Source organism: Bos indicus x Bos taurus, chromosome 28 (assembly GCF_003369695.1).
Source record: "Bos indicus x Bos taurus breed Angus x Brahman F1 hybrid chromosome 28, Bos_hybrid_MaternalHap_v2.0, whole genome shotgun sequence".
Taxonomy (NCBI): domain Eukaryota; kingdom Metazoa; phylum Chordata; class Mammalia; order Artiodactyla; family Bovidae; genus Bos; species Bos indicus x Bos taurus.
Window position 1 is genome coordinate 30,427,386 of NC_040103.1, and position 24,492 is coordinate 30,451,877.

The 24,492-nt window shown below is 36.0% G+C and overlaps 1 protein-coding gene across 5 annotated transcripts in view; it reads left to right on the top strand.

Moving 5' to 3' along the window:
- ADK (adenosine kinase) overlaps positions 1-24,492 on the top strand; it is a 543,710-nt gene that overhangs the window by 439,838 nt on the left and 79,380 nt on the right. For all 5 annotated transcript variants that reach the window (XM_027530299.1, XM_027530300.1, XM_027530304.1 and 2 more), the window contains exon 9: positions 10,497-10,611. In XM_027530299.1, coding sequence (XP_027386100.1) covers positions 10,497-10,611 — 115 coding nt within the window. The remainder of the gene's footprint in view (positions 1-10,496; positions 10,612-24,492) is intronic.

Below are 24,492 nucleotides of genomic sequence, written 5' to 3' on the forward strand. Positions count from 1 at the left end.
GCATTGACTGGATATATTAGTAAGCTCACTTTGAACTCTTTAGAGAAAGGTGTTTTATAAAATTGTGAAGGAAATGTTATTTAAATGTACTAAAGACAGATTTGTTATTAAGCAACAAAGTGATACATGTGTATGTTATCCATGTCATAGGACTTGACAACCAAGGTGCTTCTTTTTCTTGGGGGAAGATAGTGAGCATGTGGTATAAGTATTCTGCTCTCAAAGTCCTATATAAAAACTATCAAGGCAGGAAGCTGCCTCATAGTGCTCAATTAATGGAAACTATCATCGTTTCTTGGGAGTTTCCTGTTTTTATTTTAACATATTCTCATGAATATAAGGTTGAGTCACGTGAAGAAGCAATAAAGATTTCCAAGTAATTTTTATCTAATTTAAGTTTCCCTTTGTAATTTCCCAAACTGGCAATTGCTGTAGAGGGCTAAATGTAATGAGGGGAACGTTCAATTTAGAAAGACAAATGTTTTGATCATGAAACTATAAGTAAATATTTTAAGTCATGTTTTAAAAGTTTCACTGATTCTAAATTTCAGTATTAACAATTAATATTCTCTGTTGTTACATAAAAATTATTCACATAAAACATATATAGAGTATAAATTTGTGTCCTATTTTATGTGCTAACATTTAGAAATGTATTTCAGTTCTAAAAAATAACCACTTTTAGAAATGTAACATGTTGTATAACAAATGATTCTGTAGTACCTGATAATAATTTTAATAATTTATTAAACCTTACTAATTCATAGTTTTATTGTCCCTTTGAGCTACATGCTTTGAATATGCCTGGTTTAAATTCAGTCTTAGCAACAAGCTACTTTTTCTATTTTCTACTAACCAGCACCATATTAACCTTTCCATTAGTTCTTACTTATTGACTCTAAAGTTGTTTCTTTTTACCATAAATCTGCCATAACTGATTACAACATATGAACAAAGTGATGATTATAATAGTATACCTTATTACCTCCTGACATAGCAAAACTCAGTTGGTAATTTGACAATGATGTGTTAGATTGTATAAAGCATACAGTGTCTTGATGTATCCCTTCATGGGTTCCCTAAAATACTATAAGTATTTCAGAATCTGTAAGAGCCTTGATTAGAATACCCCGAAGTCGGTATTTTTAATAAAATATAACCCTTGTACTGAATGCTATCTAGAGAAACTGAATGATTTTAAAATGTCATTGAAGTTTCCTTAGTTGGTTAGATAGTAATATGAAAGCATAGATTTGAATCTCAGTATTTTTAAAGACTCAAACAAGAATAAATCATTTAACAGTTTAATGTCTGTGGGAATGTGTCAGTGCTTTCAAGTCTTGTGACAAACTAGACAAAATCTGTATCTATTTCCTCCCAACTTTAATTTTACCTCTTAATTTGGGACGTGAATGAGAGGAGAGAAGTGAAAAAATTAAAGAGCAAGGAAAGGTGGGCACTTTTTCTTCCCGTAAGTCCTACCTTCATTTTCTGTTATAAATCCCAGTCAGTTCCCAAAGCCACCGAGTGTTGCCACTAGTGATCTGTCTGCTAAGAGACCAGTCCAAATGCCTCTAAAAATAACCAGTATTTATCATCAGGAAATATCCTCAGTGACATTGTTTATGATATTCTGGTTAGCTTCTCTGCAAATTTCAGATAATCTTTCTTTAAGAAAAAAATCTTTAATCTTTAAAGTGAATTGGGCAATTTTCAGTAAGAAGCAGCAGCTTAGGAGTACACTGGAGAATGAGATAAAAACTGGAACTGGCCAGAGCACAAAGCAGAAGAGAGACGAATATATATATATATATATATATATATATATATATATATATATGTAGGCTGAGGGAAAATTGCATAGTGCCTGATTTAAATGATAGACCTGCTAAGAATTTAAAATGACAATTCTTGGTGTAAAAAGTTTCACGGGGCCTTTTATTATTTTGAAAAATCGGTTCAGACTGCAGTGTGTTTTTAAACCAACCTTATCTTAAGTTGAACCGATTAAAGGTTTGTATTTTTAGAACCTAAATAGAAATGAGGCACTTAGCAATATGTTTCATTATGAAACCTCTTAAAAGCACTATTGAAAATTGATTTAAAGTGAAGAACATACCTCCAAAACCTAAATAAAACTATTCTTTGTGTTCTCATTCTCAGTGCAATAGAGTATATGCCAAACGATGAAGAGAATTCACACCTTTTCTACTGTATCAGTTACTCGGTTTTACTCCAAGCAGCAAATTTTAATTTTCTTATTTTAGAGCTCTAAAATATAATACTTCTAACCGTAGAGGAAATAAAGCAATCCTTTTCCATTTTCCCACTTCCCTGCAGCCCATGACTCTGCCCAGAGACTTCCAGGCTTGTAGTCTTTCTCTGACCAATGACAGCTCTATCATCTTATACCACTGAGAGAAGAAAGTATTGAAAGTGCTATCCAATAGGCATCCACAAGGCATGTGTGGCTATTTAAATTTAATAAAATTACGAGTTCAGTTCCTTAGTCTGTAGGCACATCTCAAGTGCATGCCTATGTAGATAGTAACTACCATATTGGACAGATGTAGATCATGACATCCTCACAGAAACTTCCATTGATTAGCACTGGATAGTAAGTCCACAGAGAGTTTCAGAAGGTATTGATTACCAAAAGTTCTCCAAGATTTTTCTAATGTTCCTGTGTTCCTCACAAATAGAAAGAATGCACAGTGAACGATCACCAAGAGTTTCTGGAAATGAGACACTAAATTAGATCATGTTTGTTGATAGAGTACAGTGCTGCTTCCCTAAGTGACTGAGTCCCAAGTGATAACAGTTAAAAAAGCACTCAGTTAACAGAAAGAGATATAATAGTCGTGATTCTCTTGATTTAATCACTTACTCATTCAACAAATACTTGCTGAGCACTTACTTTGTGCCTAACACTTCGATAGACCCTGAAAACAAGATAGAAAGAATGAAAGTGTACGGTAAAGGAAAAGGTGGGAGTCTCCTATATTAGATACTCTGATCATTGGAGTGACTCTCTGAGGAAGTAAAACTAAAAAACACAAATATCTAGCTATGACAGAAAAAAGCAAAACAAGCAACAGGGAAACAAACCAGACAGAGGGAACAAGAGTTCACAGGACTTTAGACACAAAAGAGCATAATGTACTGTGCACTCCAGGTGGTGACAGGAGGCCAGTGCACCTGCAAAGGAATGAGTGGCGAGGAAGTGGTATGAGACAGGATGGAGACTGACACGTCGTATGACCACCCTGATTATTACACGAAGCAGAATATGTGTGATTAAATGGGGTGATATGTATGAACACCATATTTGCTTTTCTATAGGAGTAGATAGGTGGTGACAGTATTCTTTTACATTTGTATCATCAGCTTGTTAAAAATGGAATGAAGACAATATATTAATTTGGAAAACAATGCTAAATTTAAAGTGTGTGACCACCAGTGACAATAAAAGCATAATTTGACATTTATGAAATGATTCAAAGTTTACAAAACATTTTCTAACATATCATTCATACATTTAATATTCATACAAACCTTGGAGGGGTAGGTAGGGCATGTATTGCCATATCAGTTGAACAGAAAAAAAATAAACTACATAACATGTTCAGAGTCACATAGCTAACAGATAATGGAATCAGAATCTGAGCTCAGCTGTCTTGAATCTGGTAATCTTTATAAACTAAACTTCTTTCTCACAGTCTAACATATTGGAGGAGGAAATCAGATTTTCAAATGACCTTGGAAAATGAGAAATATCTGGAAATTCAGAAGTTGAAATTCACTAGGGTAAAATACAAACCAGAATAATTAAGAAAAATATCATGTTTAAATGCAGAATCAGCAGTGACTTGTGACTGTTCCAGAAAGTTCCTACCTATTGCTGATCAACTAAGCAACTAAATGTGTTACAAATATGAGCCCACTTGCTACAACTAGAGAAAGCCTATGGGCAGCACTGAAGACCCACCACAGCCAAAAAAAAAAATTCTTGAGGTCCTTTCTAGGGATTTTCAGGCAACTTAGGATTTGACAGTTTTGGAGCATATTTAAATGACAGTAAATATAGGAAATACATTAATATTTATTAAGTACTTGGCATGTGCTAAATACTACATTCAGCTCTTTCACTTACCTTATTTTTCCTCCTCATACACACACAAAAAAAAACTATTTAAACTTTCTATTTTGAAACAATTTTAGATTCAGAAAATTTGCAAAAATAGTGCAGAGAATTTCTGGATACCTTCACTTAGCTTCCCCTAATGTAAACATCTTACAGAACCAAGGTATAATGATCAAAACCTGGAAGTCAACATTAGTACAGTGTTAGTAACTGAACTATAGAATTTATTCTCATTTCACCAGTTTTTCCTCTAATTTCTTTTTTCTCTTCCACAATCTAGTCCAGGGTCACACATTGCATATATTTGTCTTCTTAGTCTCTTCTTATCAGACAATTTCTCATGCATTCCTTGTTGTTCATGATCTTCATGCTTTTGAAGACTGCCTGTCAGTCATTTTGTAAAATGTCCCTCAATTTAGGTTTGTCCAACATTCAGAAAACTAAGATCATGGCATCTGGTCCCGTCACTTCATGGCAAAAATATATGGGGAAACAGTGGAAGACTTTATTTTGGGGGGTTCCAAAATCACTGCAGATGGTGACTGTAGCCATGAAATTAAAAGACACTTGCTCCTTGGAAGAAATTCATGACCAACCTAGATAGCATATTAAAAAGCAGAGACATTACTTTGCCAACAAAGGTCCACCTAGTCAAAGCTATGGTTTTTCTAGTAGTCATGTATGGATGTGAGAGTTGGAATATAAAGAAAGCTGAGCACAGAAGAATTGATGCTTTTGAAGTGTGGTGTTGGAGAGGACTCTTGAGAGTCCCTTGGACTGCAAGGAGATCCAACCAGTCCATCCTAAAGGAGATCAGTCCTGGGTGTTCACTGGAAGGACTGATATTGAAGCTAAAACTCCAATACTCTGGCCACCTGATGCAAAGAGCTGACTCATTTTAAAAGACCCTGATGCTGGGAGAGATTGAGGGCAGGAGGAGAAGAGGGTGACAGAAGATGAGATGGTAGGAAGGCATCACCAACTCGATGGACATGGGTTTTGGTGGACTCCGGGAGTTGGTGATGGACAGGGAAGCCTGGTGTGCTGCGGTTCATGGGGTTGCAAAGAGTCAGACACGACTGAGCGATTTCACTTTCATGCGTTGGAGAAGGAAATGGCAACCCACTCCAGTGTTCTTGCTTGGAGAATCCCAGGGAGGGCAGAGCCTGGTGGGCTGCCATCTGTGGGGTCACACAGAGTCGGACACGACTGAAGCGACTTAGCAGCAGCAGCAGCATTGTGCCTTTATCAGTGCATCATAACAGGGATATACATGATATCCCAATGTCTTACTGTTGGTGATGTTAACTGTGATCACTAGGTTAAGGTGGTATTTATGCTCTATGAAGTTAAGTATTTTCCCATTGTAGTTGATAAAATATCTTGGGGGTGATACCTGTGCAGATATCCCATTTTACCCACTAATTTAAGCATCACTAAAGTTGATCCCTGGGGTAAAGGGATGTCTGTCAACCTTCTTCACTATTAGCATTTCTATTTTTCCTTCTGTAATGAATAAGTTTAGAGGGAGAGACTATAAGACTAAGCAAATACCCTGTTTCTCTTCAGACTTTTGCCCACCAATTTTAGCATACTTCACTCTCAACATCTTTTAACACAATTACTATTGTCTTAGTTTTGTAGATGAGAAAATGGAGTTTCAGAGAGGTATATTTACCTGCTTTGCTGTTCAGTTGCCCTGTCATGTCCAACTCTTTGCAACTGCGTGGACTGCAGCACACCAGGCCTCCCTCTCCATCACCAAGTCCCACAGTTTACTCAAACTCATGTCCATTGAGTCGGTGATGCCATCCAGCCTGTCTCATCCTCTGATAGCCTCTCCTCCTTCTGTCCTCAATCTTCCCTAGCATTCAGGGACTTTTCCACTGAGTTATCTGTTTGCGTCAGATGACCAAAATACTGCAGCTTCAGCTTCAGTCCTTCTAGTGAGTATTCAGGGTTGAGCTCCCTTAAGATTGACTGGTTTGATCTCCTTGCTGTCCAAGGGACTTTCAGGAGTCTTCTCCAGCAGCACTGTTCAAAAGCATCAGTTCTTTGGCATTCTACTTTCTTTATGGTCCAGCCCTCAAAACTGTACACGACCCCTGGGAGGACCATGGCCTTGACTATACAAACCTTTGTCAGCAGTATAATGCCTCTGCTTTTCAACACACTGTCTAGGTTTGTCATCACTTTCCTGCCAAGAAGCAATCGTCTTCTGATTTCATGGCTACAGTCACCATCCACAGTGATTTTGGAGCCCCAGAAGAGGAAATCTGTCACTACTTCTGTGTTTTCCCCTTCTATTTGCCATGTAGTAAGGGGGGCTGGATGCCATGCATGATCTTAGTTTTTTAATATTTAGTCTTAAGCTTGCTCTTTCACTCTCCTCCTTCACCCTCATTAAGAGACTCTTTAGTTTCTCTTCATTTTCTGCCATTAGAGTGGTATCATCTGCATATCTAAGGTTGCTGATGTTTCCCCCTGCCTATCTTGATTCCAGCTTGTAACTCATGCAGCCTGGCATATCTCGTGATGTGCTCAGTGCATAGGTTAAACAGACAGGGTGACAGCAGACAGCCCTGTCGTACTCCTTTCTCAATCGTGAACCAATCACTTGTTCTGTAAAGGGTTCTAACTGTTGCTTCTTGGCCCACATACAGTTTTCTCAGGAGACAGGTAAGATGATCTGGTATTCCTCTCTCTCTAGGAGCCTTCCACAGTTTATCATGATCCACACAGTCAAAGGCTTTAGCATAGTCAGTGAAACAGAGATAGATGTTTTTCTGAAATTCCCATGCTTTCTCTATAATCCAGCAAATGTTAGCAATTTGATCTCTAGTTTCTCTTCCTTTTCTAAACCCAGCTTGGACATCTGGAAGGTCTTGGTTCACATAATGCTGAAGCCTAGCATGCAAGATTTTAAGCATGACCTTCTAGCATGGGAGATGAGTACAACTGTCCAGTGTTTAGCATCTTATTTGGTACTACCCTTCTTGGGGATTGGGATAAGAATTGACCTTTTCCAGTCCTGGGGCCACTGCTGGGTCTTCCAGATTTGCTGACATAATGAATGCAGAACCTTGATGGCATCATCCTTTAGGGATTTGAATTGTTCTGCTGGAATTTCATCGCATCCACTAGCTCTATTAACAGCAGTGCTTCTTAAGGCCCACTTGACTTCACATTCCAGAATGTCTGGCTCTGGGTGACTAACCACACCATTGTAGTAATCCAGTTCATTAAGATCTTTTTTATACAGATCTTCTGTGTATAAAAATTTACTATTTGAGGTCACACAAATAGGAAGAAAAGCTATGACCAACCTAGACAGCATATTAAAAAGCAGAGACATTAGTTTGCTGACAAAGGTCCATATAATCAAAGCTATGGTTTTTCCTATAGTCAGTGTTCATTGGAAGGTCTGATGTTGATGCTGAAACTCCAATATTTTGGCTACCGGATGCAAAGGGCTGATTCATTTGAAAAGACCCTGATGCTGGGAAAGATTGAGGGCAGGAGTAGAAGGGGACAACAGAGGATGAGATGGTTGGATCTCACTGATGGTTGAGGCATCACTGACTCATTGGACATGAGTTTGGGTAGGCTCCGGGAGTGTTGGACAGGGAGGCCTGGCGTGCTGCAGCTTGTGGGGTTGCAAAGAGTCAGACACGACAGAACAACTGAACAACAACATCAAAATTAGTAAATCCAGTTGTGTCATACTCTAAAATCCCTTGTAATTTCATCATTCTGTTAAGATATGTTAGGGCAGATATATGGGAGAAAGAACTACCAGGAGATAAGGAAGAGGTTCATGTTTTCAAGTTTTACAGAACTCGAAATATATGTTGCTAGGAAGACAAAATTGAAGTTTTAAGAAAAGCTTTTATACTAGATGGGAATCATCTGTTGAGGGCAAAACAATGACTCCTCAAAGCTTAGTGTGGGATACTTTGATTTGGTGCACAATGAAGCTATAGATATGGATACAAATAGAATAAAGCTTATTCTTTCTGTGAAAATTTATATCTGAAAAGTTTGTTTCAATCTTGAATTGCTGTTTTTATAAGGTTTAACTTGAGGCATGTTAAAAATGTTGCTTTGATTAGGTTACCAAAACTCCCACAAAACATTCTCTTTTTTCACAGGGTTGGTATAAGGCAACCAAATCTCACTCTTAATTTATTCCTTATACCATTTTTAAGAAGGATCTCTACTTAAAAATCATCCAGTACATGCATAAAATTCTACTCCTAAGGTGGTAAAGTGAATCTTTCTGGAGTTTGCCTCCTATCTTTACTAAAAATGAACTGTACTCAATCATAAGCAAAAATCCTATATTAGTGAAATATGTCTGTAGTAAAGAGATTTGAATACTATATGTAATTTTAATGTATATATTTATTAGAAGCATTATTATTATAAGACATTGTCATTTGGGGGGATAGACTTCCCTGGTGGCTCAGATGGTAAAGTGTCTGCCTACAATGTGGGAGACCCAGGTTCAGTCCCTGGGTTGGGAAAATCTTCTGGAGAAGGAAATGGCAACCCACTCCAGTATTCTTGCCTGGAAAATCCCATGGACAGAGGAGCCTGGTAGACTACAGTCCATGGGGTCACAAAAAGTCAGATACAACTGAGCAACTTCACTTTCAAATGTTACTGGTCATTTTTAATAGTCTTTCCCCTCAAACTGAGGGAATTTCTTTTCTCATCTTATCAGAGTTTCAGGCATAGTTCTTTTCTAAAATAAGCAAACAAAAGTGAAATAGCATGTTTAAAAGGTCAGCAGCATTGTCCAACCACAAAAGACTATTTTTTTTTTTTTTTTTTTTCAGAAATAGCAGTCCTCAGGAATCATGATGTTAGGTTTAGGAGAAGCTTAGATTCATATATCATCCAGAATCTTAAGTATTTTGTGACTAAACAGCATACAAATATTTCACTAAAGATTGTCATACCTTTAAAAACATAATGGTTTCTGATGTTGTCTGTAGCCACTGTGACTTGTCTGCTTTGCCTACCTAAATTTTTCTGTCCTATATATCCTAATTAATTTCTTTTATTAGATATATTTCCACTCTGGTATATATTTCTCTCTCCATACCTTTTTTAAACTTTGCACAGTGATAGAAGAAGCTACCAACAAACTCCAGACCATGCACAATTTTAGCAGCCCTCTGAATTCAAACATGGGTTTTTAAATTATCTAAAATTGTTGAGGACTTCCCTGGTGGTACAGTGGATAAGAAATCTGCCTGCCAATGCAGGAGACACAGGTTCAGCCCCTGGTCCTGGAAGATGCCACAAGCCGAGGAACAGCTAAGCCTGTTCACTGCAACTATGGGCCCACATGCCACAACTGCTGGGCCTACCTGCCACGAGTACTGGAGCCTGCAAGCTCTAGGCCTAGGAGCCACAACTCCTGAAGCCGTGTGCCTAGATCTGTGCTGCACAGCAAGAGAAGCCACCGCAGTGAGAAGTCTGCACACCACAGCTAGAGGATGGCCCCTGCTTACTGCAGCTAGAGAAAGCGTGCACGCAGCAATGAAGACCCAGCGTAACCAGAAAAATAAAATAAATTAGTTTTTTAAAAAGCTAATGAAAATACATTTTTTAATTCAAAAAAGTTGAAAACATGATTCTAAAAATCTAACCCATAGCTCAAGAATTAGATTTCAAGACAGAACATTTATGATGTAAAACTTTGCAGCCTGTGTGATCATGAAAAACAGCGTGAGGGTTTCTAGAACTAATTTGTACTTTTTTAAACTTTATCTTTAAAAAAGCTAAGTCTCTAGAAAATGGTTAGCATCTCATTTTAGTTCTTTGAAAAATTTATTATATTAACTGCATTATTTCCAGAATCAGCATAATTATGCTCTCTCTGTAAGCCTCTAAAATAATTCAGTAATACTCTTTTTTATAATTCTCTCATTAATTGGAAATTTGAAAACTGACTTCTGTTGATATTAAAGAATTATCATTAATTAAAAATATAATATAATAGATGGTTATGTTTGAATCATTACCTTTTAGAAATACATAATAAAGCATTTTACATGTGGCATTATATAGTATTTGAGATTTCCTTAAGAATAATATGAAAGGTAGGTAGATAAATAGAAATAAGATTCATCATAAATTTCAAATCATTGCAGCTTGATGATAGGTTCCTTGAAGATTGTTGTACTATTCTGTTTACTTCTGTATGTAGTTAAAATTTTTATGTAATTCTATGATCAAGTCTCTCTTATTTTGAGCATGAGAAACTAAATCCTTAATCTACTATAAAATTTTAGTTTATTGTATTGGTTATGAGCATATTTTTCCTCCTTTCTATTAATAGACTGAAGACATTAAAGAAATAGCCAGAAAGACACAGGCTCTGCCAAAAGTCAACTCAAAGAGGCAGCGAATTGTGATTTTCACCCAAGGGAGAGAGGACACCATACTGGCTACAGGTACGTGGGGAAGCTGTGGGGAAAACCCGGTATTATGGAGATTAATCATTATTTTAAAATGTTATATATTTTCTATTATAAATTACTCAAAGCAGTGTACATTTTTCTTTTTAAAATCTCCTCCATGTACTTTACGCACTGTCACCCCCTCCTCCAACTCCTGCTGCTGGCATCCACCAATCTGTTCTCTGTATCTGTGACTTGGAGTTTTTTATTATTTTTTTTTAATTCTACATATAAGTGAGATCATGCAGTTTTTGTCTGTCTGACTTACTTTGCTTAGTGTAGAGTACTGAAGTTTCATTCATATTGTTTCAAATACTAGCATTTCCTTTTTTTGTGGCTAAATAATATTTCACCGTGTGTGTGCACACATGCGTGAGCTGATGTATATATACCACATTATTTTTATCCATTCTGAAGTCTGTCCATCCTAAATGTCTATCAGTGGACACATAGGTGTTTTCCATGTCTTGGCTATTATAAATAACACTATAGCAAACATGGGGGTGCAGATATCTCTTTGGGTTAGTGTTTTTGTTTCGTTCATGACACAGAAGTAGAACTGCTGAGTCTTATGGTAGTTCTACTTATTTTTGAAGGGCCTCCATACTGTTTTTCATAGCAGCGGCACCAATTTACATTTCCACTAACAGTACAAAAAGGTGCCTTTTTATCCACATTCTTGCCAACAGGTATTTCCTATCTTTATGGTAGTTTAGCCATTCTAACAGGTCTGAGATGATACCTCATTATAATTTTTTTTTTTTAATTTCTTAAAGTGTTTTATTTATTTATTTATTTTTTCTAATTTTATTTTATTTTTAAACTTTACATAATTGTATTAGTTTTGCCAAATATCAAAATGAATCCGCCACAGGTATACATGTGTTCCCCATCCCGAACCCTCCTCCCTCCTCCCTCCCCATACCATCCCTCTGGGCCGTCCCAGTGCACCAGCCCCAAGCATGATGTGTATTTTCCTGATGAGTAGTTATTTTTAGTACCTTTTTCGTGTACTTATTGGCCATCTGTTGTCTTCTTTTGAAAAACTGTATGTTCAGATCCTCTGTCCCTTTTTAAATTGGATTGTTTGCTCTTTTGCTGTTGAGTTGTATGAGTTCTTTATGTATTTTGGATGTTAACCCCTTATGAGGTATATGACTTGGAGATATTTCCTCCCATTCTGTAGGTTGCGTTTTACTTTGTTAATAGTTGCCTTTGCTATATAGGAGGTTTTTTAGTTTTAACTCCCACTTATTATTGTTATTTTAGCCTTTGCTTTTGGTGTCAAATCCAAAAATTCATCATCAAGACCAATGTCAAGGGCTTACTCCTTTGTTTCCCTCTAACAGTTGTTTGATTTCAAGTCTTGGCTTCCAGTCTTTCATTCACTTTAAGGTGATGCTTATGTATGTTGCACGATGGTGGTCCAGTCTCATTCTTTTGCCTATGGCTGTCTGGTTTTCCCAATACCACTTATTGTGAAGAAACTATCTTTTCCCTCTTGTGTCCTCTTGGCTCTTTTGTCATAAATGAATTGACCTTATGCGCATGTTTGTCTCTGGGCTCCGTTCTGTTCCATTGGCCTGTGTGTGTGTCTTGTTCAGCAGAACTGTACTGCTGTGACTACTCTACCTTTGTAATGTCATTTGAGATCGGGAAGTGTGATGCCTCTAGCCTCATTCTTTCTCTCCAGATTGCTTTGCTATTCAGGGTAGTTTGTGGTCCTTTGCAAATTTGAGGACTGTTTGTTCTATGTCTGTAAAAATGTACCTTTTATTGTTTATTTTAATAAATACAGCTGTCTTCTCCCAGTAAAAAAATCTTTCAAGAACTTATATTTATTAAAATTCAGTTGAGTAAATCCACTTTGATTTTGTTTATTTGTTTTGAAATTTTGGAGATACTGTCAGTCTAGAAATGTCTTTCCTGAAAATAGATAAATAAATAAATTTTACTTACCAAGTATCATGCTTGAATAAAATAAACTTATCTGATTATGAGCAAGTAGAATTCAGAAATAAGTTACTTTCTTATTTTTAAACTTCAAGAAGAAAACCTCATTTCTGTTTTTACTCAGCCATCTATTTTATAACTGTTATAGAAATAGGTTTGTCATGAGTTAATAATTGTGGCAGCTGGGTGATGGATATATGGGGGATGGTTATTACGTTATTACTTCCACTTCTTCATATGTTTTAAAGTCTCCATAATTAAAAGTAAATGAAACAGAAAGAAAAGTAAAAAAAAAATTTTTCAGACAAAATTCAGAGTTATTAAGGACCTTTCCTAAGACACATTGATATCCTTGCTAAGTCTTGAATTTTGGGAGGAACTTAAAGAAAGGAGGGCAGTCCAGTCAAAGAGGATCATGTAAGCAAAGGCACCAGGTAGTATATAATCTTTAATTGCTGTGACAGGAAAAGCCATGTTGTAAATGTGTACAAAGGAGAAAAGGGTCATGAAAAGATAGCCCTGCATTAATAATAACTACCTGGATTGCTGTCTTCCTATACCATGTGGCCTCTTCCTGTCTTAGCAATGAACTCTTTTTGGAAAAGTGAAAAACATGCAGATTTTTTTATCTTACAGGAACTGGTATACTGCCTTCAGATTCAAAACATGCAATTTGTTGCTCTTTATGGAGACATTTATTTTAAGGCTTTATATATTCCAGATCTACATATTGTACAAGTGTCTTCCTCATTGTGAATTTGCACAATTTTCCCAAAATTGAAACCTTTAAAATTAGCCTCCCCTTCCTATGACTGAATTTCCTTGTCAACTCATTTTGTTCTTTATTAAATCTATTAAACCATGCTTAGGGATGCTTACCAGCAGGAATTTATTTGAGGAAAGACACTGGCTAATCTTTGCTGTTCCTACTCTATGAAAATGAACTTAAATTAGAGGATGCACTATATCTGCAATGCATGATAAATACAAGATGGATAGAGAATCTGTTCAGTGGTGTCAGCTACAAAAGCAAACATGATAAATGTTAATGCAGTTTTGAGCCCTGGGATAAGCTATTCAATGCAGAAGCATAGCTGAATCTCTTTGCTGTGTTGTTATTCATGGCAGCCAAATAAATGTCAATAATAAAAGAGAATTAAAGATTTTCATTTCCCAGAGGCAATCCTCTAATACGGCTTGATCTTTCATTTCATTTGTAATTCGTTCTTATGTCAGGATGCAATCATTTGCCAGGCTCTGGGTGTCATGTTAAGTCATTTAATAATGATTAAGAACATAAAAATGCTTGGCCTGTGGGGCAATTCACAGAAGAGATGCCAATTTGTTATTGTTTTTCCTCCTTCCCTCTTGAATATGGATCAGCTTTTTCCCACCTCCTAGCATTAAAATACTAATGGAAGATGGGGAAAGAAAGTATCCCTTAATTTACTGTAAGTGACATTCCAGAATGTTACAAGGCAATGCTAACACACTTATTAAAACACTAATTAGGAATCATTGTTCCTTAAACCTTGTGCTGTAGAGTACTTTTAAATGATCATTGCTAAGTTTGTGGCATTTAGCAATAATGTAACAAAATTAGTTTCTTGGTATTTAATTCTGGAGACCTTTCTCCTTTTGAGATAGAGTCAATAAACTGTTTTCTCTTATATTATAAATGTAATTCTTTGAATTCCTCTTCCATAAATTGCTTGTGAATCTAAAGACTTTTCCACTTACTCCTTTTTTTGTTTGTTTTGTTTTTGGTCACTTCTATTTCATTTGGGAATCCATCCTCTATCCTTCCAGCCCAGAGGTTTTGTCACATAGTAATCATTGGTTCATTGCTTGCAGGCTAATTGAGTTCTGAGCTTTTTGGGGAGTGAGGGGATTGGAGAGGGACTGGAAAATAATGAGCAAGAGACTAGGGATGAAGGCAGGAAAGAAAAGTTGATTCTATCCATTTTGATCCTTTTAATAAATGTTGAATGAACCTGTTGGCAACATGGGAGCCAGGTTAGGGAAATCATTTCTGTGTCTATAAACTTTAGAAAAACTAAGACTGAAGATTACCTACCGCAAAGCAGCTGCTAATAAGGTCTTCAAATATTAACATAAATATAATCTTATTAAAATAAGGATTGTAGTGGAAAAAAAGATTTTCTACATACACATGTATAAATATGTACATATATGCACATATATACATATTTATATCTTCGTAGCAAGTTTAAGTTTTTCCAAGTTTCTGTACTAAATATATCATAGAAAATTGGAAGAAGCAATAGGACTTTTGTTCTGAATTGAAAATAACACATTTTACACAGTAGCTGTTATGAGACAATAAAATAGGGACACTGAAGAATAAGCTGTAGACTTTTCTGAATACTTCCAGAGTGCTTTCTGAGCTGTTTGAATTGTAATTGTGCCCTAAAAGAAAAAAACAGACTAGGTCAGAGGTTCTCAATTGGAAAACTGGTGCTGTTACATTAGAATCACCTAATGGGCTTTTGGTAAATATTGCCCTCCCTTCATAAAAACACCTTCCCCTCAACCTGATACATCCCTGTGAGGAGTTAGAATATATATCCTCAAGAAGATGTATAAGAATGGAGGTGATAGAGTCTGGGGGAAGAGAAGTGCAAGGTTGTGAATTTGTTGAAAAAACTCCCTTAGGTGATAATGTGTGTGCACTTAGTCACTCAGTCAAGTCCGACTCTGCAACCCCATGGGCTGTAGCCTGCCAGGCTCCTCTGATCATGAAATTCTCCAGACAAGAATACTAGAATAGCCATTCCCTTCTCCAGGGGATTTTCCCGACCCAGGGAATCTTAAACAGATCTCCAGCATTGCAGGCGGATTCTTTACTGTTTTAGCCACCAGGGAAGCCCCTTAGGTGATATAGCAATGCTACTATCCTCTTCTCTCACTTTGAGAGCCACTGGATTAGGTGATTTGATAACGTTGCTTCAAGTTCTATGATCCTGTGGGATAATGGAAACAAAATCTTTTAGCAGCTAAGCATCTGATGCCTCAGTAAGTCAGGCCTTGTTGAATCCTTCTCCTTCTCAATAAATCACAAAGTAACAAGGACTCATCCACAATAAAAAGCAATCTATATACATACTACTTTAAATAGTCTCCTGCCTCTGGGAAGTTCGTAATTTAGGATAGACACATCATAGTGTCTTTTGTCATTTTCTTATGAGTAAATGGGGTTATTGAAGTTTTTTGTTTTCATGTTCTTGAGTCCTTAAACTTGTCACCCCATTTGCTAGTTAAGTTTTCATGTTCTTTGAAAACACTCAAGGCTGTCTATTACTCTCTAAGAAAAGCTCAGTATGATTTGCAATTCTGGTAGGCATAAAGCACAGAAGGTGTGCAAAAGAAAATGCGAACTCTAAAGGAAAAACAATCTCAGCAGCTGAAAGAATAATGTCGGCACATCATCACAACTGCTACTGCTATAAAATATTATTATAAATCACTTTGAAAATGTTCTCCACTACAGCCAAACCAATTTTAAATCTTGTTCTTATTGGCATAGGTACTGGTAATGATGTGGATGGAACAAATTAAGTAGCATTCTTTCCGAACATCTATGCATGGCATTCTTAGGAAAAAGTTCTTACCAGATAAGGTTTTACACAATATGTATTTTTCTTAACTATTAACGTAAAAAGGTAACTTATTAATTCATGTTCCGTTTAAAATGTTTTGTAACCACAAAAGACAAAGTTCTTTAATCCAGAGGTTCAAAATAATTTACAATGACATATGTGAAACTGTCTTGTTCCTGACAAAGTATTATCTTTGGGGCATGGTTTGTATGGTTTAGTGATCTCAGGCTTGTCAAGAAATGAGACTTCTTTGAACACCCACCTTTCTATCAAAGCTAGAAAGCAAAATGGAAGACAGCCTACACTAGGCAAATGTTCTCCTCATCATAGAATTTATTTTTAAAGGACCTTTAATCAGATTTATTAAGGTATAGATTACATATGGTAGAATGCACATATATTTTACCAATTAACATGGAACAGCCACTGTAATCAAAATATAAAATAGATTATATGGTTTGTTTTGAAATATAGTACGGATACACAACTGGTTCAGATTTTCATTATGTTGGCACATCATACCTACGATTTTCATACCTATGCCAGTGACCATCAAATCAAGTAGAAGAACCCTTCTAGCGCTTTAGAACCCACACCTTGAACTCCCCTCCTAAATCATTACCCCCACCAAATTTACCCATTATTTTCACTTCTACTGCTCACAATTTGTTTTGCTTCTTTTTAAAACAGAATCACCCAATATATAGGCTTTTTATCCTGCTCTGTCCCCATACTTTTTTAAGTACTACCTTCCTTTTTCACAACATAAGATGTTCAACTACTTCTTCAAATAACCCTAGCTCCTTTTACTAGCACATGTTTTTAGAAACCCAAATCTGGGTACTAGATATGCTCATTGCTACTTAAGAATCATTGCTTCTAGGCCCTCTTACAAATAGATTGGCTGCTGCTGCTGCTGCTAAGTCGCTTCAGTCCTGTCAAAGTGAAGTCGCTCAGTCGTGTCCGAGTCTTGGCGACCTCATGGACTGCAGCCTACCAGGCTCCTTCGTCCATGGGATTTTCCAGGCAAGAGTACTGGAATAGGGTGCCATTGCCTTCTCTGACCCATGACTCTACACCTGTTTATATTTATTTCTCTATCCATGGATATATTTAAATTCCATGAGTTCAGACTGATACCTTTGATTCCAGTTTATTGTTGGAACAATAAAGTTCTTTCTGACCGTCTTCCTTTCCTTATTTATAACTTCTCACTATGATATTGAAATTTCTGGTTTTGTTATATAAGCTATAGTTAGTATTTTTTTTCATCCTAAAGTAGTTTTTGAGCTTCCCTGGTGGCGCAGTGGTAAGGAGTCTGCCTGCCAATGTAGGAGATGCATATTCAATCCTTGGGTCAGGAAGAGCCTCTGGGGAAGGAAATGACCACCCACTCTAGTATTCTTGCCTGGGGAATCCCATAGAGAGAGGAGCCTAGCAGTCTACAGTCCATGGGGTCACAAAACAATTGGACTCAACTTAGCAACTAAACAACAAAGTAGTTTTTAATTGCTTTCCCATACCCTTGTGTGAAACATATTTCCTTGACATACAGTGTTAGTTTACAGTTATTTTTGTCTTTGACCGTGTGGTATCTAGTCAGTTCACTTCAGTTCAGTCATTCAGTCGTGTCCGACTCTTTGTGACCCCATGGACTGTAGCACGCCAGGCCTTCCTGTCCATCCCCAACTCCCGGAGTTTGTTCAAACCATGTCAATTGAGTCAGTGATACCATCCAACCATCTCATCCTCTGTCATCCCCTTCTCCTGCCCTTGATCTTTCCCAGCATCATGGTCTTTTCCAATGAGTCAGCTCTTTGCTTCAGGTGACCAAAATATAGCAGTTTCAGCATCAGTCCTTCCATTGAATATTCAGGACTGATTTCCTTCAGGATTGACTGGTTTGATCTCCCTGCAGTCAAGATGGTGTTATCCAAAAGTAACTCTAAGTTAGTTCTTATTATTCCATCCACTTCAATATGGTTATATTATTCATTTGTAATAGTTATATTTATTAGAGTTTGTATTCTACTTTGATTTCCTTTCATATCTGGGTTTTTTTTTTAATTTATTTTTTAATTGAAGGATAATTGTTTTTTAAATAAGTAAAAAATTTACTCTTTATAGTGTCACTTTGTGTGTTTTGACAAATGCATATGTTTATGTAACCACTACCATAGTTAACAATTCAGAATTTTCCAAACTGACGGTACTAATTTATATACAATGACTTTTCCCCCTCACATTTTCACCAGCATTTGATACTATCCATCTTTTTAGTTTTGTCATTCTGGTGAGTATATACTAGTATGTCATTGTGCTTTTAATTAAAATTTTCATGTTGTAATGAGGTGGGGCACATTTTCGTCTGCTTATTAACATTTGAATATCTAGTTTTGTGAAGTTCTTGTTAAGTTTTTGTGCTTATTTGTTGTCTTATTGATTATAATTCTTACAATCAACATGCAAGTCTTTGGTTAGAAAAGCCTTTAATTTTATTTATTTACTGTAAAATTCTATTTTGTATTCTTATTTCCTATAGCACAATGTATGTAAATATCAAATCATTTTGTTGTACACCTGAAACTAATGTAATTTTTAATGGAGTATAGCTGATTAACACTGTAGTGTTAGTTTCTGCTGTACAGCAAAGTGACTCAGTTATACATATACATATATCACTCTTTTTAAGATTCTTTTACCATAAAGGCCATTAAAGAGCATTGAATCGAGTTCAATTACAGTTAGGTCTTTATTAGTTATCTATTTTATATATAGTAGTGTGTTATACCAATCACAATTTCCTAATTTATCTTCCCCGCCTTTTCCCCCGGTAACCAAGTTTTGTTTCCTACATGTGTAACTGTATTTCTGTTTTGTAGATAAGTTCATTTGTACGCTTTTTTTTTAGATGCTACGTGTAAGCAATATCATATGATATTTGTCCTTCTTTCTCTGACTTACTTCATTCAGTATGACACTCTCTAGGTTCATCTGTGTTGCTGCAAATGGCATTATTTCATTCTTTTTTCATGACTACTCTGAGTAATATTCCATTTTATATATATATATATATATATATATGTATGTATGTATACCAGATCTTCTTTATCCATTCTTCTTTGGATGAACATTTAGGTTGCTTCCACGTCCTGGCTGTTGTAAATAGTGCTGCAGTGAACCTTAGGATGCAAGTATCTTAGAAAAGCCTTTCATTTTAATATAGTCAAATTTATAGTGTTTTCTTCTGTGGTAAATAAACTTTGCTGTTTTTTTGAGGAAAATCTTTACATATGCCAAGCTCATGTCTTCATATTTTCCTGTTATTTTTTCCTAATGTTTTATTTTAAAAAAAGTTTTCATGTAGATCCACAGTCCATCTAGAATTAGAGCTAGTTTTTGTATATGATGTGATCCAGAAGGCATGATTCATTCATTTTTCCCATATGAATAACCAGTTGACCCATCATCGTCTTCCTAACTGCACTAAATTGATACCTTTGTCATATTTCAGATGATCTTGTATCTGTGATTCTTTTTCTTGACTATTCTATTCCATTGTCTCTTTATTCTTATACTGGTTTACATTGTCATTTACTTAGTTTATATAATCACCTTTATTATCTGATTATTATCAGCTTTCTAACTTTGTTCTTCAGGACTCTCTTGGTTCTTCTTGGTCCTTTGCATTTCCACATAAATTCCAGAATCTGTTTATTATCACCTCCTCTCAAGTTTTATTTTTTGTGTCAAATTCTTAATAGAATTTTTTTTGAGATTTTATTGAATCTGCATTTCAGCTAGAGAGAATTGATACCTTTATAATATTGTGTTTTCTAATCCATAGAGTATTTCCCTCTGATATTTTAAGTGGTCTTTAATTGTTCTCAAAATGTTTGTTATTTTCAGTGTAATCATCTTATAATATCTATCTTTGTAAGATTCCAGGTTTTTTGTCTTTTAGTGCTGCTGGTGCTGCTGCTAAGCTGCTTCCCCTCTTTAAATGACATCCTTTTAGATTTCAGCTTCTATTTGTTTTTTATTGATGTATAGATTTTTTTTATAGTGACCTTGTTTTCATTTTAGTAATGTATCTGTTGGTTCTGTAGGATTTTCTATATATATAATGATATCATCTGTGAATATTTACAGATTTACAATTTTGCTTCTTTCCCAAATATTTACTTTTTTTTTTTTTTGGCTATATGGGCTTTCTCTAGTTGTATCAAGTGGGAGCTACTCTCTAGTTATGATGTGCGGGCTCCTCAGTGCGGTGGCTTCTCGTGTCATGGAGCACAGACTCTAGGACACAGGTTCAGTTGTTCCGCAGCGTGGGGGATCTTCTCCTGTCAGTGATTGAGCCAGTGTCTCCTGCATTGGCAAGTGAATTCTTTATCACTGAGCTACCAGGGAAGTCCCACAGATGTTTGCTTTCTTTCAGACTTTTTATCAACTGTATTATCTAGCACAGTACAGCATATCAAATATAAATACAGTTGAAATAGTTATTTTGAGCATTTTTGTCTCATTTCTAACAGGGGAAGTCTCATTTCAGCACTTCATCAAAAATCATATTTGCTATATTCTCTTTGTCGATATTCTTTATCAGATTAAGGAAGTTTCCTTCCAGTAATAGTTTACTAAGAATTTTATTGTGGTTAAGACTATTTTTTATTCATGAAGGAATGTTGCATTTTATCCAATAACTGTCCTGATCTATTAAGATTGCTATATGATTTCTTTCTTTTTTTTTTCCTTTTAATGTGTGAATTATAGCTTGGTTTTGGAGTGGTAAAACCACCTTCGCATTCTTGAGATAATCCCAATATAATTGTGATATTTTTCTATTAGATCATTGAATTTGATCTAATTATGTTTTGTTTCTGATTTTTGCAGTGTTGCTTAGAGAGAGTTTGCCTTATAATTTTCCTTTCTTGTAACATTTTGTTACTTTGGGTAGGAACATTATGATGATCTTATAAAATGAAATAGATAAGCGCCTTTTTCTGTTCTAGAGGAGTTTTATTACACTGATGTTAGTTTTATGTAAATATTATAAAGAATTCACCCTTCAAAATGTCCTGGCCTAGGAAGTACTTTGTTGGATGACTTTTCATTGCAGATTTAGCTTCTTTCATTGAATCAGAATGTGTAGCTTCCATTTCTTTCTATGCTAGTTTTGATAAATTGTGCTTTTTCTAGGAATTTTCTTCATCTAAATATTAAAATCTATTAGCATAAAATCATTCATACTATTCTCTCACCTTCCTGCTTACTATAGGATTTATAATGTTGTTTTTAAAATTCTTGATCTTGGAATTAAATTTCTGCTCTTTTCCTTGATCACTTCCTAGAAGTTTACTTTAGTTAGGATTTTCCAAGAAGTAGATGCCAAGATGAAATTAGAGGGACTTGCCTAGTTATCCAGTGGTTAAGAGTCCACCTGCCAATGCAGAAGACACAGATTAGATTCCTGGTCCAGGAGGATCCCACATGCATCAGAGCAGCTAAGCCCATGTGCCACAACTACTGAGCCTGTGGTCTAGAGACCATGAACAGTAGCTCCTGAGCCGGCATGCTACAACTGCTGATGCCTGCGTGCCCTGGAGCCTGTGCTCATCAACAAGAGAAGACGCTGTAAACAGAAGCCTGCACACCGCAACTAGAGAATAGACCCTATTCACCTCAACTAAAGGAAGCTGGTGGGCAGCAACAAAGACCCAGCCAGCCACAGATAATTAATTGTTTACATTTTTGAAAAGATGAAGTTAAACATCAAAAGATTTATTGAAGGAAACACCTGTGAAAGATAATAAGATGGCAGTCAGAGGGGCAAAGAGACCTGTCAAATTGTGATGCAGGTCTGTTCCCTGTGTTAGAGAGAAGGAAAGTAGGTAGGAAAGAAGGAAAGTAGGAAGAGGCTTAGGTTGTAATACAGTAAAGTTTTGACAGCATCAGTGAGGATTCCTCAGTCCATAGTTGCTCATCAAGCCAGGCTGTCGAATGGAGTCCCACCTCTCAAGAATAGGATTCCAGAGATTCCCTGGTGACTCAATGGTAAAGAATCTGCCTGCCAAGTGCAGGAGACTTGGGTTCAATCCCTGGTCCAGGAATATCCCATGTGCCGTGAAGCAACTAAGCCCATGTGGCACAACTGCTGAGCCTGTGCTCTAGAGCCTGGGAGCCACAGCTACTGAGCCCGCATGCCACAACCCAGAGCCTACATGCTTAAGATCCTGTGCTGTATACAGGAGAAGCTACAGCAGTGAGAAGCCTGCACGACCCAACTAGAGGGTAGACTCTGTTCAGTGCAACTAGAGAAAAGCCCATACAACAACAAAGACCCAGCACAGCCAAAAAATAAATAAATGAAGCGACAGCAAAAAAAAAAAAACTCCACTGCACTGCCTTCCTGCTGTGCTCAGTCCCCTGCTGTTGGGAAGCATGGACCCAGCATGAAAGCAGTGATGGATTCAGAACATAGCTAGTTCCATCAGTCAGTTATGGCCCATGGCAGATCTGAGAGGCACATTTTGATGGCCTCCACAGGGTTGATCAATTATTATTATTCTTATAAAGAATCAAGTCTGTCTTCATTGATTTTTCTCAATTATCTAGTTTAATTTTCATCTTTGAAATTTAAATCCTTAAGTTATTTAGAAAGTTTTGCTTAATTTCTGAATATCTGGAGATTTCCTAATTATCTTTTTGTTTATGACTTTGTTTAATTTTATTGTGATCAAATATGTTGGATGATTTTAGTTCTTCAAAATTTGTTGTAATTTTGTTTTTACTGCATGCCATACGGTTAATTTTATACATATTCTTTGGGCATTAAAAAAATGTAAATGCTGATATTCTTATATATTGCCTTATATACACAGTTAGGTCAAGTTTGTCAAGTTTGTAGTTCAGACCATTTATATTCTTGTTTATTTTTGTCTGCTTGTTTTATCAGTTATGAAGAGAGGTTTATTAAACAGTCCTACTCTGAGTTGAATTTGTGTATTTCTCCTTTTGGTGCTATCAAATTTTGATTTATGTATTTTGAAGGTATCCTATTACATGCACATAAGTTATTTTGTTTACTATATATGTATTTATTTTCTACTGCGCTGGGTCTTCTTTGCTATACATGAACTTTCTCTAGTTGCGGTGAACGAGAGCTGGTCTTCACTGTGGAACACAGACTTCTCATTGTGGTGGCTTCTCTTGCAGAGCATGGGCTCTAGGCATGCAGACTTTGTGGGCTCAGTTGCTCTGAGGCTTGTGGGGTCTCCCAGGGCAGGGATCAAACCCATGTCCCCTACATTGGGAGGTAAATTCTGAACTAGTAGACCACCAGGGAAGTCCTGTATATAAGTTTAGAATTCTTTTATCTTCATGATAAATTGAATGTTTTATCATCTTGAGATGTCCCTCTTTACTTCTAACAATGCCTCTGGCCTCAATGTCTGTGGTATCTGTTATTAGTGTAAATATGCCAACTTTCTGTGCGATATTATTTGCATTGGTGTATGTCTATTCCTTTACTTTCTACCTTTCTTTGGTCTTATTTAAGATTTTTTTGCAGTTGGCATATAGTTTTTTGTTGTTTTGCAATTCTGACAATCTTTATCTTTTGGAATCTTTATATTAAATATAAATAACTCATATCATTGGATTCATGTTCTATTTTCTCATATTTGTTTTCTTTTTTCTGTCCTTTCCTGCATCTTTTGGATTAATCAGGTGTTTTTAATTCTCATTTCTATCTCTATATGTTTGCCAGTGGTATATCTTTAATGTGTACCCTAAAGATTACAAAATCTATCCTTGACCTATTGAAGTCAAATATAAACCATAACTTTTGCCACTTCTCATACAAAAAAAAAAAAAAAAAAAATAGTAGGATCTTAGAACGTTTTAAATCCGTCTAAACCTTTTAATCTTTTGTATTATTGTTGTCATTCATTTTAATTCTGCATATATCTTAGTGCCTTGTAGTGACAAAATACTGTTATCTTTTGCAGTTGAATATACTTTCATTTTTTTCTTTCCCTTTTGCATTTCTATGTTTTCATCTAAGTATTTACAAATTATTACATAATTTTTCTTCTGCCTAAACAGCCCCCCTTTTAGTGTTTCACTTAGTGTGTGAATTCTTTTGGTTTTTGCTTGAAAATGTTTCTATTTTATGGAACTCGATATACTGGGTTATATTACTTGAGCTCTTTAATGATCACCTTCCATTATCTTTTGGATTCTTTTGTCTTTGTTGAGAAGCCACAATTAGTCTTATTCTTGGTCCTTTGAACATATT